Here is a 17155-nt window from a genome sequence, read left to right as displayed (position 1 = left end):
TCTTATTATAATATTTTGCTTATTTTTATATTTGTGTTTTAGAAATAATTATTGACAAATTTCTATATGCCCTAAAGTCAAACATGTTTAAGTAATAAACTATAACTGTGTCTGGAAAGAAGAAGCAATTTTTAAAAATAATTTTTTGAAGTGACTGTATTATGTATTACATGTTTCAGGTGAGCATCTGTAAATCAACATCTATATATACTATATTGAGTTCATCACTGAAAGTCCAGCTATCATTTACCATACATTTGATCTTTTTTTCTTGATTTATCTGTATCTCCTTTTCGTTTTCATCTGGTAACCACTAATTTGGTCATACATTATTAAATTTTATTTTAGTTTTATTTATTCATTTGGGTTTTTTTCTCTGTGTCATGTATGACTAAAACCATATGGTATTTGTCTTTGTCAGTATTTCACTTAGTATAATACCTTCAAGACCATCCATGCTATTTCAAATGGCAAAATTTCATCTTTTTTTCATAGTGGAGAAGTATAGAGATATATACATATATGTAATCTTTGTCCAATCATTCCTCTGTCAGTGGACACTTAGGTTGTTTCTAGGTTGGTTTTGGTAAATAATGCTACAGTGAACATGGGGTGCATATCTCTTTTAGAATTAGTGTTTTTATATTCTCTGGGTAAATATCCAGAAGTGGGATAAGTGGATCATATGGGATTTCTATTTTGAATTTATTGAGGAATCTCCATACTGCTTTCTATAATGGTTGCACCAATTTACATTTCTACCAACAGTATACAAGGGTTCCTTACAAGGGTTCCCATCTCATCTGTTAACATCCTGAAGGACCAATGTTCAGAAAAGGGATTTTAGTCTTAACATTTTATCTTCCTTTGAATCTCTAACAGATGTTTGAGTTTCTATTCACTTCAAAAGGGACAGTTTAGGAGAAAACAGCCCATTGGTAGAGAGAGATTAGTGAGGATGACATAGCCATAGAACCTGAAGTAATGTGACAGCTAAAAAATATTGATTAGCCAGTGGAGTGGAGATATTGATGTAAAAGAATTTGACAGTCAGAATAAGTGGAAGGTATTAGTGCTAATATTGCCCTGAGTAATGCTAGGGAGGTCATGTTGTTTAGAAGAGGGCCTTGCTGCTAATGCTTAAACGTTACCTACCTGCTGTCATGCAGGGTTGAATAATCCCAATTTCCAAAAACAGCTGATGTCCCTGGTATGATGAATGCTGATTCTGAAGTCTTCTCTATGAAACTGAGCATAATCCTGGAGCTAGATGGAGTTTTTCCTGCATAACTTCTCATTTGGGTTTACTATAGTTCTCATTATATATATATACTGGCTTTCTAGATCTACATCTATATTAACATCAAAAATATGTTCAATCAAATTTACTAGAATGAGGGTCTAGCCCACTTAGCAGTTTCTTCCTAAGCTAATAAAAAAATTACCCTTCTATGAAACTAATTAAGTCTTATGTTTTTGTACTGTGCCTCTTCTCTGGACCCCTCAGGATTCTGTTGGAATGTTTTCTTCTGTAGGAATGGTGGTTGTTTAGTTTTGATTATAAATATTACACATGAATATTTTACTACCAATTATATGCCTCAAACTTGCCATCTGTTGGTACTCGACAGATGATTTTGGCTTTCATCCTGTTGATTTATATGGTTTAATTTTATTATTTCCCTTAGCAGTGAGAAGTTATTCACCACCACCCCACCCCAGTAGAAGTTAAACTAAATAACAAAAGCATCAAAAACCCAAATCAAATAATGAATAGATTAGGCAAAAATTCTTAAATTTGATCACTCTCTAGCAACTTGAAATTTAATCAGCTACAACATACTTTGGAAATATAGCAGAATAGAAATACTAATGTTCTGAAAGTTTGTTATACTGAAAGAAAAGCCATACATGTAGTTTCAGCTGATTTGATGCCATCCTGGAGTAGACATTGAACTACTAGTGGGATACATAAAGATAGCTTTGCGATATAAAGTTGAAAAGATAATCGCAGTAAGAGCAGTAAACTAAGGAGACCCAATGAAATAAAATGATAACCAAAAAAATCATGAGGAAGGAAAGTTACTATGTGAAGAAGAGTGAACACAAAATAGATCATATTTGATGACATCACAGCAGCAAATGTAATCCTATTAAAAGGTCAGACCTTGTGTTGCCTGATCAAAGCTTGCTTTCTCATACTGGGTGAAGGCATGAGACTCTATATAGGAGCCCTGCTTTAGAATACTGTTCCCTCTTCGACCTCTCACTCCCCTCCAGTAAACTGGCCACTTTGCCATCCCTTGGGCAGACCAGGCTTGCTCCCACCACAGGCCTTTTACACCTGCTCTTCCTTGTACCTGGAAGAGTACCAGTACCTTGTACCAGTTGCTCTACCAACTGGCCACATGGTTCATTTCTCAGGTCATTACTCCAGAACCAACTTCTCAGTAAGACCCTCTCTCACACTCTGGTGAAATTGTAACCCTTCTCCCCTAATTCCTACCCTACTTACTTCTTTTTCCTGTAAGGTACTAATTATCAGGATACATGCTATGTATTTTTCTTAGTTATTGTATTATCTTTTTTCTCCTTACTATTATGTAAACTACTTGAAGGCACAGATTTATTTATTTTTTTAATTTGGTTCACTCTTGCATCCAGTGCTTTGAACAGTCATGGTTACATAATGATATCCAATGAATATTAAATGAAAGAGTGAATTTAGAGTCACAGGAACACAGAAAGAAGGAAATAAACATCACTCATAATTTGCTCTAGCCAAGAAAACTTTTTTTCTGTATTTTAATATGTGTCTTTCACTGAGTACTTATCTTTTTCCCTTCTCCCTATTCCATTTATGTGTATATATACATAGTTTTTTTTTCCTGTCTGTGTACTTTAACTCCTGGGGGTTGTTCATTTATTAATAGATCTTGGGTACTCTATCTCTTGGGGGTTGTTTATTTATTAATAGGTCTTGGGTGTGTTCCCTTATGTTACCTATTTTTGAAAATATGATTTTTACTGGTCCAACCACTATGGAAAGCTTTCTGGAGGGTTTTCAAATTAGTAAAAATGGATTTTCCATATGACCCAGCAACTCCATTCCTAGGAATCTACCCAAAGGACACAAAAACAGTAATTTGAAAGGAAACCTGCACTCCTTGGGTGATGCAGTGGTGGGAGATTTATGGGGGCTACACCTGAGGGGAGAAATCAAATATTTCACAAAAATGAACAATAGTGTAAGAAAATAAAAAGTCTAAAAAATATGATATTTAATAGCACAGATAATTCTATGGTATATATTACTATTGCTCATTTAACCACTTCCTTATTATCTATACAATGTATAGATTGGCTCAATTTTCTTGTATTTGTTTTAACAAATGAGTATCTTATTTCATTGAACATATTTTTGTAAGTTTCTGATTCTCTTCAGTTAGATTTTCAGAAGTGAAATTACTATAACAAAATATATGACCTCCTTAACTGGTCTTGATATATTTTATGATATTGTCTTCTAGAATGATTCATTCCAGTAGAGACAGTGAAGGTACTCACATAACTGTATCTTTGCTGGTGCTGAGTATTATTGTTTTCTAAAACTCTTGACCAAATTTGATAAACAATTTTTAGTTCTTCAATTAAGTAGAAACTTTTCCCTGTGTTTATTAGTCATTCATATATTCTATAAAATTGTTTTGTATTTTTCGTGACCAGCTAATTTTAGTCAGTATTATTGGCCCCCTGCTATAGTATGAAGAATTTAATACCCATACAATTTCTTTCTGTCCCTTTTGTTTATGTTACTTACATATTCTTACTTGTTAAATTGATTGCTATATGCCTCAAAGTAATGTAATTAAGCCTCTATTAATTCATTGACTTTAGACAGCATATCTCTGCTGAAGGATAAGTAAATTAAGACATATAATGTGTTTTTATTGTTCTTTCTCTATTCTCTAACCCCATTCCTCTAATCCTGAGCTTTTATCACTTCACTATTATTTAATCTCTCTTGTTTGCTTTTAAACATTTATCTTTTGCTCTCCAAATTTAATTAAGCCTCTGTTGATCCTGAAAATTAAAAAACAATTTGGGATGTTAACATCATGGTTATGTAAATATAGTATACCAAAGTATCAAGGTTCCTAAACATAGTTCTGCAGGTTTCCTTTCAAATTTAAGTGTTTGGTTCCATGAGAAATGAAAGGTCATCATATGCTTCTTGATAGAAATCTTGCATGTGTTAACTTCTAATTTCTAGTTTCCTTTACTTCATCTGGCTTGTATTCTTGCATTTTTTGCCATCTGATGTCTTTGTTTTCTGTTTTGTTTATTTGAAAAATGCCCTCATAAATTGTCTTCTACAGTAAATGTGGTGGTTAGTGAATAGTTTCTGTGCTTAATTTGTTGAATGGCTGCTCAGAATTTAGGTTCAAAATATCTCTCCTTCATTTCTCCTGGAATCAAGCATCCCAGATTATTGATAAGGAGTATGGCAGCTTAATTCTCTCACTTTGTTTATACAACCCATGATTTCTCTTTAGAAGCATTTATAACTTTATCCTTAGAGTGCTGATATTTTACCAGGGTGTGGTATGGTATGAAGTGGTTTCATTTATCCTCTCTGGCATTTAATTTATACTTTCTGTTTGAACTGCGCTATGTTATAGTTTGGGGGTAGGTTAATAAATAAACTTATGTTTATTTCTCTCTTCTGGAACTCCTCTAAATAGGTACTAAACCTCTTGAATCTGTTCTCCATGTTGCTCAATTTTTCTTTCATGTTTCCAATTTCTTTTTTATTTTTTTCAGTGTTCTTTATCTCTCTATCCGCCCAGCTTTGTTTTCAATCTTGTCTGGTTAATAATTTTTTTTTGCTCCTAAGGACTCTTTTTGTTATCTGATTCCCTCTTTTCTATGGCAGTCTCTTTTTTGCCTTGTAGCTATAATAGCTTTCTATAGCTCTCTGAAGATAATAAATCTCTGTTGGCTAAATTAACCTTATTTCTCTGGTTTATTTTCTGTTTCTTCATTTGGGAATGTGTTTATTATCTATTGATGTTTAATCATTTATCCCACAATGCTTAAAATAATAAACATCTTGTTGTCCTCGACAGTTTCCATGGGCATGATTTAGCTGGGTGCCTCTATCTTTCATGAGGCAATAATCAAGTTGTTTGCCAGGTCTGCAGTCTCATCTGAAGGCTCAATAGTAGAAGGGTCTGCTTCCAAGTTTACTTCTGGGTTGTTGGCTGGATTAACTTACCAAGCCTGAGGGTATGTCACTGCTGCCAGTTGTGCATCTTATTTCTTTTATTTGGGAATAGGAAGAGGAGAAACCTATCTTTCAGATGTTCTGAAGGCATGTATTTTAATGAAATAGCCTAACAGTCCTCCCATTGCCTACTCCTATTTGTATTTATTGGTTCTAAGCTTGAAACTTCTTTGGCTACTCTTGGTGGGAACCATGCTTATGTAAAATGTCTGCACATTAGGTTTCCTCTTCTCAAATTTCCCCATCTGATTCTACTTGATTTTTTTTTTATGGTTTGTTGATGCCATACTTTTCTGTTTTATAGTGCTGTTGTTGTAGTTTAATTCTTTAAACATAAAACAATTTTTCTAGCATTTCAGTGACACCTTAAAAGTGAATGGAGGCAGATGTTGATGAGGAGTTTCCATGAATTCAGTCTCACATCCTAGACTGAGCTTTTTATTAGAGAAAGTAAAATGTTGTTTTGTTACCTAACATTGATCTAATATATTTGGGATATATTTGGCATATTTCTAATAAAATTGATGAGAAAGAGCAGAATATTTATTATAATAGTGAATTTTTTCATGCTCTATTATTTCTTCTCTTTGCAGTTCCCCAAAACATATTTCTATGAAGACTCTTATCTTTTTTTCTTTTCCTCTTCTACAACTTAAACTTAGTCAGCTTTTCTTTCTATTCTCTTGGGAGTAGTTTCTTAGAACAAGTCACTTAAAAATATTGCTGACACTGTGTTTTCTTTTCTTTTCTTTTTTAAAAATTTTTTAAAGATTTTTTTATTTATACAATAGCTGAGGCCAGGGGTGCAGGAGGGTGAGAGGATTCACCAGAGACAGAGTGGGGAGCAGAACAGGCAGACAGACCAAAAGCACTGCTGAGGGGGGAGCAGAGGGCGCCACAGGAGAGGTCTGCCACACCATGTGGGAATCTCCCTGGCCAGCTAGGATCGAATCCATGCTGCTGATATAAGTGCTGAGGATGTTGAGATAATTGAACTAAAATTGTGATAGTAGGATAGGTTTAAAATTCTTTTATTTCTAAGTAAAACAAACCTGTTTTAAACTAGTTTAGGTTAAAAAGAGAGTTTGTTAGACAGAAACTGCAACGCTCCTCTGAACCCCAAGGTAAGAATTGTATTTGGATATCATTAGGGTCTGTGACCTTAAACTAGAAAGCTTATAGGAACCCAGCTAGCTAATACCTTTGTCTCAGACTTTCTGTCTCTCATGTCTCTATTTTTCTGGACATCTGCTTATTCTTTTCTTTCTTAGCAGACTCAGTGTGTTTTGGCATGGTCAAATAGTGGTTGCCCACCAATAGCAACCTGATTTTCTAAGTCCATGTCCTCTCAGCTCAAGCAAGTAGGTAAGAGGCAGAACCCTGGATTTGAATGAGAAAGAATCAATTGATTTAATGTGGCCAGTCTTTCTTTTTAGATTGGTTTAATGTGGTCATATTTTATGGTATAAATATGAGTACCAAGAAAGAGTCAAGTGAGTAGAAGATATCTCAAAACATGTCAGCTACAATATTCTTGCTTATATCCAATGTGTAAGTCCTTATTAGAGACGTAGCTTAGCTTGTAGTTAAGAACATGGACTTAGTTCAGACAGACCATGATTTGAATCTCAGTCCTGCCACCAATTTGCTGTGTGATCTTTCTAAGGATCAAATTCTTTCTCTATACAATTGGGATGTTAAAGTCTATCTCCTGGAGTTACTGGGAGGGTAAGAGGAGAACACAAATGGCACACCCTACACACTCATAAACTGTAATTATTATTAATTACTACTATTATCATACAATTTTGGAAAATTATGTTAATGGAGGGACATGCATTTTACCACTTTGAACAATGCAAGAAGATCTGGAAGCATAATTCCAAATGCCTCAGAATTGCATAATCAGTAGGTATGAAAGAGAGTTTTACTTTTACCATTTTTGACCAAAGAAATAACACAGATTAGGCTGTTGGAGTTAGGACCCATATGATCTATATTTATTTCCAGAATGTAACCTTTGCTGTTGCTTATTTAGAAAGAGAGCTCTTAGTGGTCTTACAATCCTAAACAAAGCCAAACAGGACTAGTGGACACTAGTTACAAACATCATAGTTCTTTCCAGACATACTCTGTGAATCCTGTGAGGGGTTTTCTCCTCTTGTTGCCTGTGTATGTCACCTCTGGTGGACAGATCGTAGGTATAAGTCTGCCTGTTCTGATGGTCACTGACTCATTCTATTTGGTGAAAGGTCTATTCTTATTGGCTAGTGCTTTACCTGGTGAGATATTTTGAATATCATCCCTGAAAACCAAGTATGTGCCATCAACTCAAAGACCTCCACTTTTTTGCTTAAGGAGATGCACTGTTTTCTTTATAAGATAATAGGTTTTCTTTGCACTTTCTCACATGTGGATAAAATTGTGGGTGGTAACCATCAATAAATGAACTCTGGTAAAGAATATGTAAAATGTTATTGATTCAAATTCTATCTGGTTGAAGGATATAAAATTTTGCAAGCTGAAAGTTAATATTTATATAGTTTGCCAAACAAGCTATCTTCATTGCTTCTTTTAAAATTGTAGTATATGCTGTTTTATATGGATCTATGGTAGAACAATAGCTCAGTGACTAATTGTATAATTTTCTCTCAAGTTATGCAGACATTTTGATTGAGAGGGAAGTGTTAATGCAGAAGTATATTCATCTAGTTCAGATTGTGGAGACAGAAAAAATTGCAGCCAACCAACTCCGGCATCAACTTGAAGATCAAGATACAGAGATCGAAAGGCTTAAATCTGAGGTATTTCCTGACTGGCATTTCTTTGCATTGTTTCATGTTTAATGTCATCTTCTTATGATTACTTAAGATCTATCAGAACAAAATTTTAATCCCAAACTGAGTTCCTCTGCTATTAATGCATACCTGACTGGGCTACTGATAAATACTTGAAACGAGTCTAATGTTTCTGTTAGCGTTAAGTAAATGTGCTGCAATAAAGAATCAAGATAATATACTACTTTTCAATTATTTGTTCTCCTAATGGCCACCATTTGATCAGATGTTCAAGAGCTGACTGTGATATTTAACTGTTTCAGACTGACACTTATAGTTATGACAATTTTGAGTTCTGTCATGAATTCAGTTAAAGTGACAGTTAAATGACAATGACTGTTAAGAAAGGACCAGGAATGAGTTCAGAAAGATGTTTTTTAGATCTAAGGAGTCCATCCTTCTTCCTTCCAGAATTTTGAAAAGCACATTTGAGTTGAAGACATTTAAAAATGTTAGGGTACATTTTTTCCTGAAAAGGTAAGTGAGGGAAGAATCCCTGTCTTCCCTCACTTTTCCTTCTACCCTCCCAAGTGTGAACTAATCAAGCCCTAGGCCTACAGACAGTTGGAATGACTCCAGGTGAGAGCCGAAGTGGTCATGGAGTCTGCAGCCATGGTGTGGGCCTGGGTCTTCCCTTCTCTCAGGTGCTGCTGTCTGCATATAGAGACCTGGGTGTGCTTTTCCTTTCTGTCTTGTCATTCCTCATGGGAAGTGGTCAGTAATCGAAGAATTGAAGAGGAATGTAGAGATTGGGATTTTCCCTTTTTTTCAGACTAGAGGTTCACTAGCATCTTCTTAGCTACAAAGGAAGAAGAGAACAGAATGAAACCCATTACTAATTGTATCCTTGTTGACAGAAATGATTCTGTTAAGGTGACTTGGCAACCTTCTTGTCACTTAAACTGCCATTGGGCAATGTTTCCTCTGTGTTTCCTCGCACCTTCCTCCCAGATGTACTCTGGGAGACTGGTGATGGGTTTTCACCTCCTTTTTTTTGTCACCTCTAGTGGACAGAGCATGAGTATAAGATAATTTCAGCTGGAGTCTAATTGCTTCTCTGGTGATGATAAGTTGCAGACTGTGTTCACCATATTATTAGTGTTGTTAACTTCTTGATTCAACCCTGAAATCTGATATAGTGAAAACAACAACAGAAGACTTAAAAAACCTGCATTTTAAAAGACTATATCAGGCACTGTAATTTAAAACAAAATTATTGTGTTCTTTCTTTGTCTCAGTAAGCTAGTGCAGAAGCTTGTCTGATAAGTGAAAGAGGTTGGCATTTACTCTATGAGAGAAACTCAGCACCAAGCGATGTTCCCCAATATTTGTGTGTGCTTCTCTGACTTCACTATGTTCTATTTTAGTCTGAATATAGATTGCAGTTAAAAACTGTCAGTAGCAGGTATGTCTTGTGTGGTTGCATGACAGGAGCCATAATTTGTTTCCTACTCTTTTGTTTTCTCACCTCCCTGCCAGAAAATGGCAGAAGAGTGTATTTGGTGTTAGGAACAAAGTGCAAAGACAGGTTAGAGAGGGAAATTGTGATTTCTTTAAACTTTTTCAGTGTTCACTTGTTAGTAAAATCAGTATAAAATATTGGATTTGTAAGAGTGTGCAACTGAGGTTTTTATTCCTAAGTGTAGTTGAGAAGCCATCTGGTCTTGACTTACCTTTCACACGTCACTGATCTGAGTTGGAGATATAAAGAGATCCTAGATTATTTCAATCCTTTTTACCTTCTCTTGACTGATTTGGACCAACCCAGGGCTCCCAGCTTCCCTTGTGCAGTAACCATTTACCTAAGGGATCGTCTATGCTTAGAAGACCACAGGCTAATTAAGGGAAACACAAACTTTGAACTGATTGTTACTGCATTTGAAGACCACAGGGCATTATAGTTATCTGCCTTTGGGCAAGATGGTTGACATGTTACTAGTTCCTGAGAAGGCCTTGGCCTGGTCATCTCTTAGTAATTAGGGCTGAATTTTGGGGTAGCATTTCTTCTAACGCAGATCCCAATTCACAATTTCCATAGTCATTTCTTATAAGCATGTTTGTTAGTAATATAATAAAATAGATTTGGATGAAATTCATGCTTCCCCTGTCTCATCACCAAAAGAAGAGAGGGGACATAAAAGGTGAATGTTTCCTATGGGTCTCATAAGCTGCCTTGTAAAAATAACTTCTATGGGCTAGGGCTGTAATCCAGTATGTCCAAAATCATGAAAAGGACCTTTTTTGTTGTTATAGATAATTGCTCTTAATAAGACCAAGGAACGAATGCGACCATACCAAAGCAATCAAGAAGACGAGGATCCAGACATCAAGAAGATTAAAAAGGTAGGAAGCTTTTGGGGGCTTTCAGCTTTCAGCAGGTATGGAAGTCATTTGTCTTTTATGCGGGGATGTATTTGTCACTCTGCCCCTGAGTTGAGATAAGCCACCGTATTTCTGTTTCCATGGAACAGTCTTGTGCTTCAGAGTGATCCAGACATGGCTGCTGTGGAGAAGTCTCTGTGATTTCTTTCCAGTTCTAGGAACCCCCTTTTGGACTGTGTGAAAAGGATGCCCAATTGGACATTAAGACAGTAGTGTTCTCCAGCTGGATTAATTAGGTGCTCTTAAACCTCCTAATTTTGTGCTGCTTTCATGTTTGGGGGGAATCTTTTTTAAATTACATTTCAAAAAAAACTTCTTTTAGTTTTAGTCTTCACTGCTTATTTAGAAAAGATTTTTTTGAACTGTGAAAAGATTAAGTATGTCAATACATCTGCTCAGATTTGTTTTATTAATGTTGTTTCTCTCTTGTTTAACATCCACATAATTGGCAGATCTTTCCATCTTACTGTCATTTAAAACTATACAACTTTTGCAATTAACCAGGCACTGGCACTCACTCTAGTCTACTGTGTTTGATTTATGTCATCTAGTTTTCTAATTTCATGATCTTAATTGTCTTGTGTAAAGTACTTACTCAACTTTGTGAACATTATGTGAAAAGCTTCACAGTTAAAGAAATTTTCTTGGCTATACATCTTCAAGTCCTTATTCTTCTCAGTTTTTCCTTAGTCCTGTTTCTCTGTGCTAACTATTCCCCTTCAGATGTAACACAACTTTAACTAAATATAGTTCAGATTTTGAAATACAAATGATCCTCAAGACTAAGTTGCAATGTTTTATTTTTTTTAAGATTTATTTTATTTATTTATTTATGCAAACAAGAACTGGGGTGTAGGCCAGAGGTGTTGGGCATGAGAGGATTCACCAGAGACACAGTGGGGAACAGAACAGGCAGATGTACTGAAATACACTGCTGAGGGGAGCAGTGAGCAAGGCAGGAGAGGTCTTGCGCCATGAGGGTTAACTCTCTGGCTAGGGATGGAACTCATGCCACAGTGGGGAGAGCGCTGAGACTTTACCCCTGTGCCACCAGGGAGGCCCTAAGTTGCAATGTTTATTTAAAAATTTTAAAGTTAAGTTTAAGTAATGCTGTTACCTTTCTTTTAATAGTATGCAGTTGCATGTAAACAAAGATAGCAGTAAAAAAAAAAAAAAAAGTACAACTTTCAATCCAGCTGTAGAAACTTGTCTATTAGTAAGTAAATTACTTACAATAATGTTTTAATATTAATACCTAATAAGTACTTAACCTATTAGTAAGTCAACCAGCATTTGCTTATCAAGCAATACATCTGATAATGCTGATCACATCAGTAGGTAACAGAGAATTTAAAATGTTGAAAGGAAGAGTAGTTAAATACAAGACCAGGGCCTCCCTGGTGGCACAAGGGTTAAGACACAACCTATGAAGCTGTCCATAGCCACTGTAGCGTAAGTTCAATTCCCAGCCAGCCAGGGAGCAACTCACATGGTATAGCAGACCTCTCCTGGCTCGCTCGCTGCTCCCCTCAGCAGTGTACTTTGGTCAGTCTGCCTGTTCTGTTCCCCACTCTGTCTCTGGTGAATCCTCTCACACACACCCCACCCCACATCTCTGGTCAGTACCCCAGCTTTGGTATGCATAAATAAATAAATATTTAAAAAAATACAAGACCATATGGGTGAAATAGTATGGAAAAAATAAAATGTGTGAGAGTGTATTGATAACAATGGTCCTAAAAAAAGATTTGGTAGTGATATCTGCTTAGTACCCAGCATTTACCTGGGCATTTAAAAGATGTGCAGTAAATGTTTGTTGGATAAAACATGACGTTCCAGTGCACTTTCTCAGGTTTGCTTGTTATTTTTCAAATCGTACCTGGGACCACATTGATAGAAGTGATCACATTTTCCACAAAATAGATTTTTAATTATATTTCATGCTTCTTTTCACAAAATAATCACCATTGCAAATTGTTAATATGTATTTTACCCACGTGGCTGGGGAAGAGAGTCTTTATAACTAACAATAAACAGGTCAAAGAATACTAAGACTGATTATAGCTTTCCTGTGTGACTTACCATGACATTTAGTTTACTCATTTGTAGATGGAATGGGTCAGATGAGCTGATGTCTAACACCAATTTTTTTAAGTTAAAGAAAAAACTCACCAAGGGCAAAGGACTTGAATAGATGTTACTCCGAAGATGTTATGCAAATAACATCTTATCTTTGAAGAAATGATAGACACATGAAAAATACCATCCCTAAGCATCAGAAAAATACAAATTAAAAAAAGACATTGCAATATGACCTCCCATGTATTAGGATGACTGCTATAAAACAAACAAACAGGGCTTCTCTGGTGGTGCAGGCAGTTGAGTGCAGTGCTGTGAAGCTGTCTGTTGCTTCTGCAGTGCCGGTTCGATCCCCGCCAGCGTCAGAGCAACCCACATGGCGGGCAGACCTCTCCTGTCTCGCCCGCTGCTCCCCTCAGCAGTGTATTTCATCAGTCTGCCTGTTCTGTTCCCCGCTCTGTCTCTGGTTAATCCTCTCACCCTCTCACTCATCTGGCATGTACCCCAGTTCTTGTGTAAATAAAAATATATCTTTAAAAAAAAAAATTAAAAAAAAAAACCACCAGAAAATAGCAAGTACTGATGAAGATGTGGAGAAATTGGAACCCTGGGCACTGTTGTTGAGATTATACAGTGGTTCAACTCCTATGGAAAACAGTCTGGCAATTCCTCAAAAAATTAAAAATAGAATTACTATATGATTCAGCAATTCTATATCTGGGTGTATATACAAAAGAGTTGAAAGCAGGATCTTTTTTTTTTTTTTAAAGATTTATTTATTTATGCATACAAGAGCTGGGAGTACAGGCCAGAGGTGTGGGGAATGAGAGGATTCACCAGATACAGAGCAGGGAACAGAACAGGCAGATTGATAGAAGTACATTGCTGAGTGGAGCAGCAGGCAAGTCAGGAGAGGTCTGCTGCACCATGTGGGTTGCTCCCTGGCTGGCCGGGGATCGAACTCGTGCTACAGAGGCTGTGGATTGCTTCATAGTGCGGTGCTTAACCCCTTGCGCCACCAGGGAGGCCCGAAAGCAGGATCTCGAAAAGAGATTTGTACTTCCATATTCATTGCGGTGATATTCACAGTAATAAAGAGATAGAAACTACCCAAATGCCCATCAACAGATGAATGCACAAACCAAATATGGCACTTGCTACACCGTGGATGAAAGTTGTGGTCATTACAGAGAGCAAGTGAAATAAGACATTCACAAAAGAATAGATACTTTAGAATTCCACTTATGTGAGGTATCTAAAGTAGTCAAATTCACAGACCCAGAAAGTAGAGTGGTGGTTACCAGGGACTGGAGGGGCAAGGGGGAAATGGGGAGTTATTATTTAATACGTGCAGAGTTTCTTTCTCCAGATGGAAAGGTTCTGGAGGTTTATTGTACAATAATATAAATATATTAACACTTCTGAAATATACACTTAAAAATACACTGAAATATTCACTTAAATATACACTTAAAAATAAGGTGGCAAATTTTATGTTTTTTAAATATCTAATTTTATATTATTAAAGAATGAACCTTTAATATTTTTCTCTCCTGAAATGTCAATAAGTGAATCAGCAATATTGTTGTTATGTTCTAGTGTCCATACAGGTGGGCAGGTCTAAAGAGCTTAAGGTATGGAAGAAACTTGTGAAACTGAGGGAAAAAAAAATATTTTAAAATCATCTTTGTTTTTGCCATCTGGGAAAAAACTGCCATTGTTGATTCTTGTGGTGGGATCATTGCTGCATGATTGAAAGGGCAGTGTTTTATGTGACACAGGGGAACCAACCTTACTGACTTAACAGTCAGTTTCTCCCCTTCCTGACATTCTTTGTTTTGTTCTGTAGGTCCAGAGCTTCATGCGAGGATGGTTGTGTAGAAGGAAATGGAAGACCATCGTGCAGGATTATATTTGTTCTCCTCATGCTGAGAGTATGAGGAAGAGAAACCAGATTGTGTTCACCATGGTTGAGGCTGAGTCAGAGTATGTTCACCAACTCTACATCCTGGTCAACGGCTTCCTCCGGCCACTCCGAATGGCCGCCAGCTCCAAGAAGCCACCTATCAGCCATGATGATGTCAGCAGTATTTTTCTCAACAGGTTTGTTTTTTTTTTTTTAAAGATTTATTTATTTTTATTCAAGAGCTGGGGTACAGGCCAGAGGCTCGGGAGGGTGAGAGGATTCACAGAGACAGAGCAGGGAACAGAACAGGCAGACGACCAAAATACACTGTTGAGGGGAGCAGTGGGCATAACAGGAGAGGTCTGCCACGCCATGTGGGTATCTCCCTGGCTGGCCAGGAATCGAACCCTCTCTGCAGAGGCTGTGGATAGCTTCACAGAGCTGTGCTCAACCCACTGTGCCACCAGGGAGGCCTTCAACAGGTTTGTTTTGACATAAGTCAAATAGTCATGTGAAAAACCCATTTCTTAAAAGAACTTTTAGAATAGGTATCATCAGTTCACTTTTATGAGCTTATGGTATTGAAAATAAAAAAACTTTCATTTGTGTTTTATTATTAGTCCATATTTTTGCATATTTTTAAAAAGATTTATTTGTTTATACATACAAGAGCTGGGGTACAGGCCAGAGGTTTGGGAGGTGAGAGGATTCACCAAAGACAAAGTGGGGAACAGAACAGGCAGATTGAGCATGGTATACTGCTGAGGGGAGCAGCAGGAGAGACAGGAGAGGTCTGCTGTGCCATGTGGGTTGCTCCCTGGCCAGCCGGGGATCAAACTCGTGCTGCAGAGGCTGTGGACAGCTTCATAGGTTGCATCTAAACCCCTTGCGCCACCAGGGAGGCACTATTTTTGCATATCTTTATTTTGAATCTTGGCATCTAACTTTCCATTTCCATTGTGTGTGTGGTGGGGGAAGGCAATCTACCATATAAACTTATATACAAAAATGTTTTAGAAAGAGCAAAACTAACAGAATCTGAAAATTTCTAGTAAATTTATTTGCTCAATAAATCATGAGAGTTCATCAGTGAACAAAGCAGAAGATCCTTGCTGTCATGAAACTTAAATTTTGATGTGGTAAGACTTATAGTGAATAGGGAATGAGTAAAATATGTAGAATGTGGTGATGAGTACTGTGAAAAAAATAAAGAAGGGAAGAAAAGGGAAAGAGAAAATGCTTCAGTGTTTTACTTAAAATTTTTATTTTTTGGGTAGATAATAAATTTATATGGTCAAATCAACATGAAAACATCAACAAATAAGAACTAGAAGTCACACTCTTACCTTACGTCTGCCCACTTCACTTTCCTGTTTTCTACATGTAGCGATTTTCATTAGTATCCTGTATGCGATATCCTCCACAGGTTCTTGGGAGCCACATATAATGAAACAAGGTCCTTGAGCAATGTTGTTTTGCTTAATGTTGGCTGTGAATTTTTTTCTCAGTTATGTTACAGCAAAATGATCTTGAATGAAATGACATTATTTGAGGAACTGCTGTGTATCCTTCCAGTGTTTCTGGATATGGATCCAATCAAATGTGCATTTTGAGGCTTATTTCCCCCTTTTTACACAAAAAGACAATGTACTTTAATTATATACTTGCTTTTTTTACTTAAAAATGCATCCTCACCATCTTTACATACGGACAGCTAAAGAGCATTCTGTTTTCTTAAAAATCACTACATAGTACTACATTATGTGAATGTGCCAGAATTTATTTTGTATCATGTATATTATATATATTTATAATATAATATATATATTTATGAGAACCTACTAGCATATTAGGTTACTGGTGTGACATATTACATTAGTGATGAGACATTACAGTGAGACTAGCTAGGATGGCTAATGTGTTTTTCTTTAGTTACTTTCAACTACATGGGTGTGGGTGCAAAGTGGATAGAGGTTTGAATTTAACTGGGATTAATATTGTTTGAAGCTACTATGATGAAAAAAATGAGAAAAGAATAAGGGAATTGAAGGTGTATGCAGGAAGAGATTATAAAAATAAGTCATGGAATCTGAACTGGTTAGAAAGGGAAATGATAGTGTCAGGGCATTTAGTCAGTGCTGAGGTAGTAGAATCAATAGTTTCAAGTCCCAATTATGAGAAGGTTTTTGGAGTCAGGGTTCTAAATGGAGTGAACTGAGATAAATGTGGTAGTTAGAGAATAGTGTGCTTGTATGTGAGTTAGGTAAGGATGCAGTGATTGACAAAGACAAGATTCAGAGTAACATCAAGGAAGAGTTGACTGAGGTTAATTGCCGGGCAAGATCTTTGGGAGAGAGGAAGTCAAAGGCCCAAGAAACCAAGAAATTGGAATGTTGCTTGTGTGCATATTGCAATCGCTAAGAGAGAGGAGTAGGGTTGGAGAAAGGACTGATAATGAGCTGTTTGCTAGAGCTTAAGGCATTAATGGAATGACAGAGGGTTGTGGATGACTGCAAGAAGGGTGCTCCATCAGTGGAATTCTGATAACATTAGCTTGAAAGCTAGTCTTTTTGTTTTTCTGTTTCAAGGAAGGAGGGAGATTTCCCCACATTTGGGTGGCAATGGCCCCACTGAAGTGTGTGATACACCCTGAGAGACCTGGGG

General features: G+C 36.7%; 1 protein-coding gene across 2 annotated transcripts in view; it reads left to right on the top strand.

Moving 5' to 3' along the window:
* The window catches only part of RASGRF2 (Ras protein specific guanine nucleotide releasing factor 2), a gene marked incomplete at both ends in the record, with an annotated part of 216684 nt that overhangs the window by 80797 nt on the left and 118732 nt on the right, over positions 1-17155 (top strand). For both annotated transcript variants that reach the window (XM_084233297.1, XM_084233296.1), the window contains 3 exons: positions 7944-8091; positions 10378-10467; positions 14435-14688. In XM_084233297.1, the coding sequence (XP_084089423.1) occupies positions 7944-8091; positions 10378-10467; positions 14435-14688 (492 nt within the window). The remainder of the gene's footprint in view (positions 1-7943; positions 8092-10377; positions 10468-14434; positions 14689-17155) is intronic.

Source organism: Talpa europaea, assembly GCF_964194135.1.
Source record: "Talpa europaea genome assembly, chromosome: 5".
Lineage (NCBI taxonomy): Eukaryota > Metazoa > Chordata > Mammalia > Eulipotyphla > Talpidae > Talpa > Talpa europaea.
Note: the sequence above shows the minus strand (reverse complement) of the source record. Positions and strands in the feature narration are given on the sequence as shown.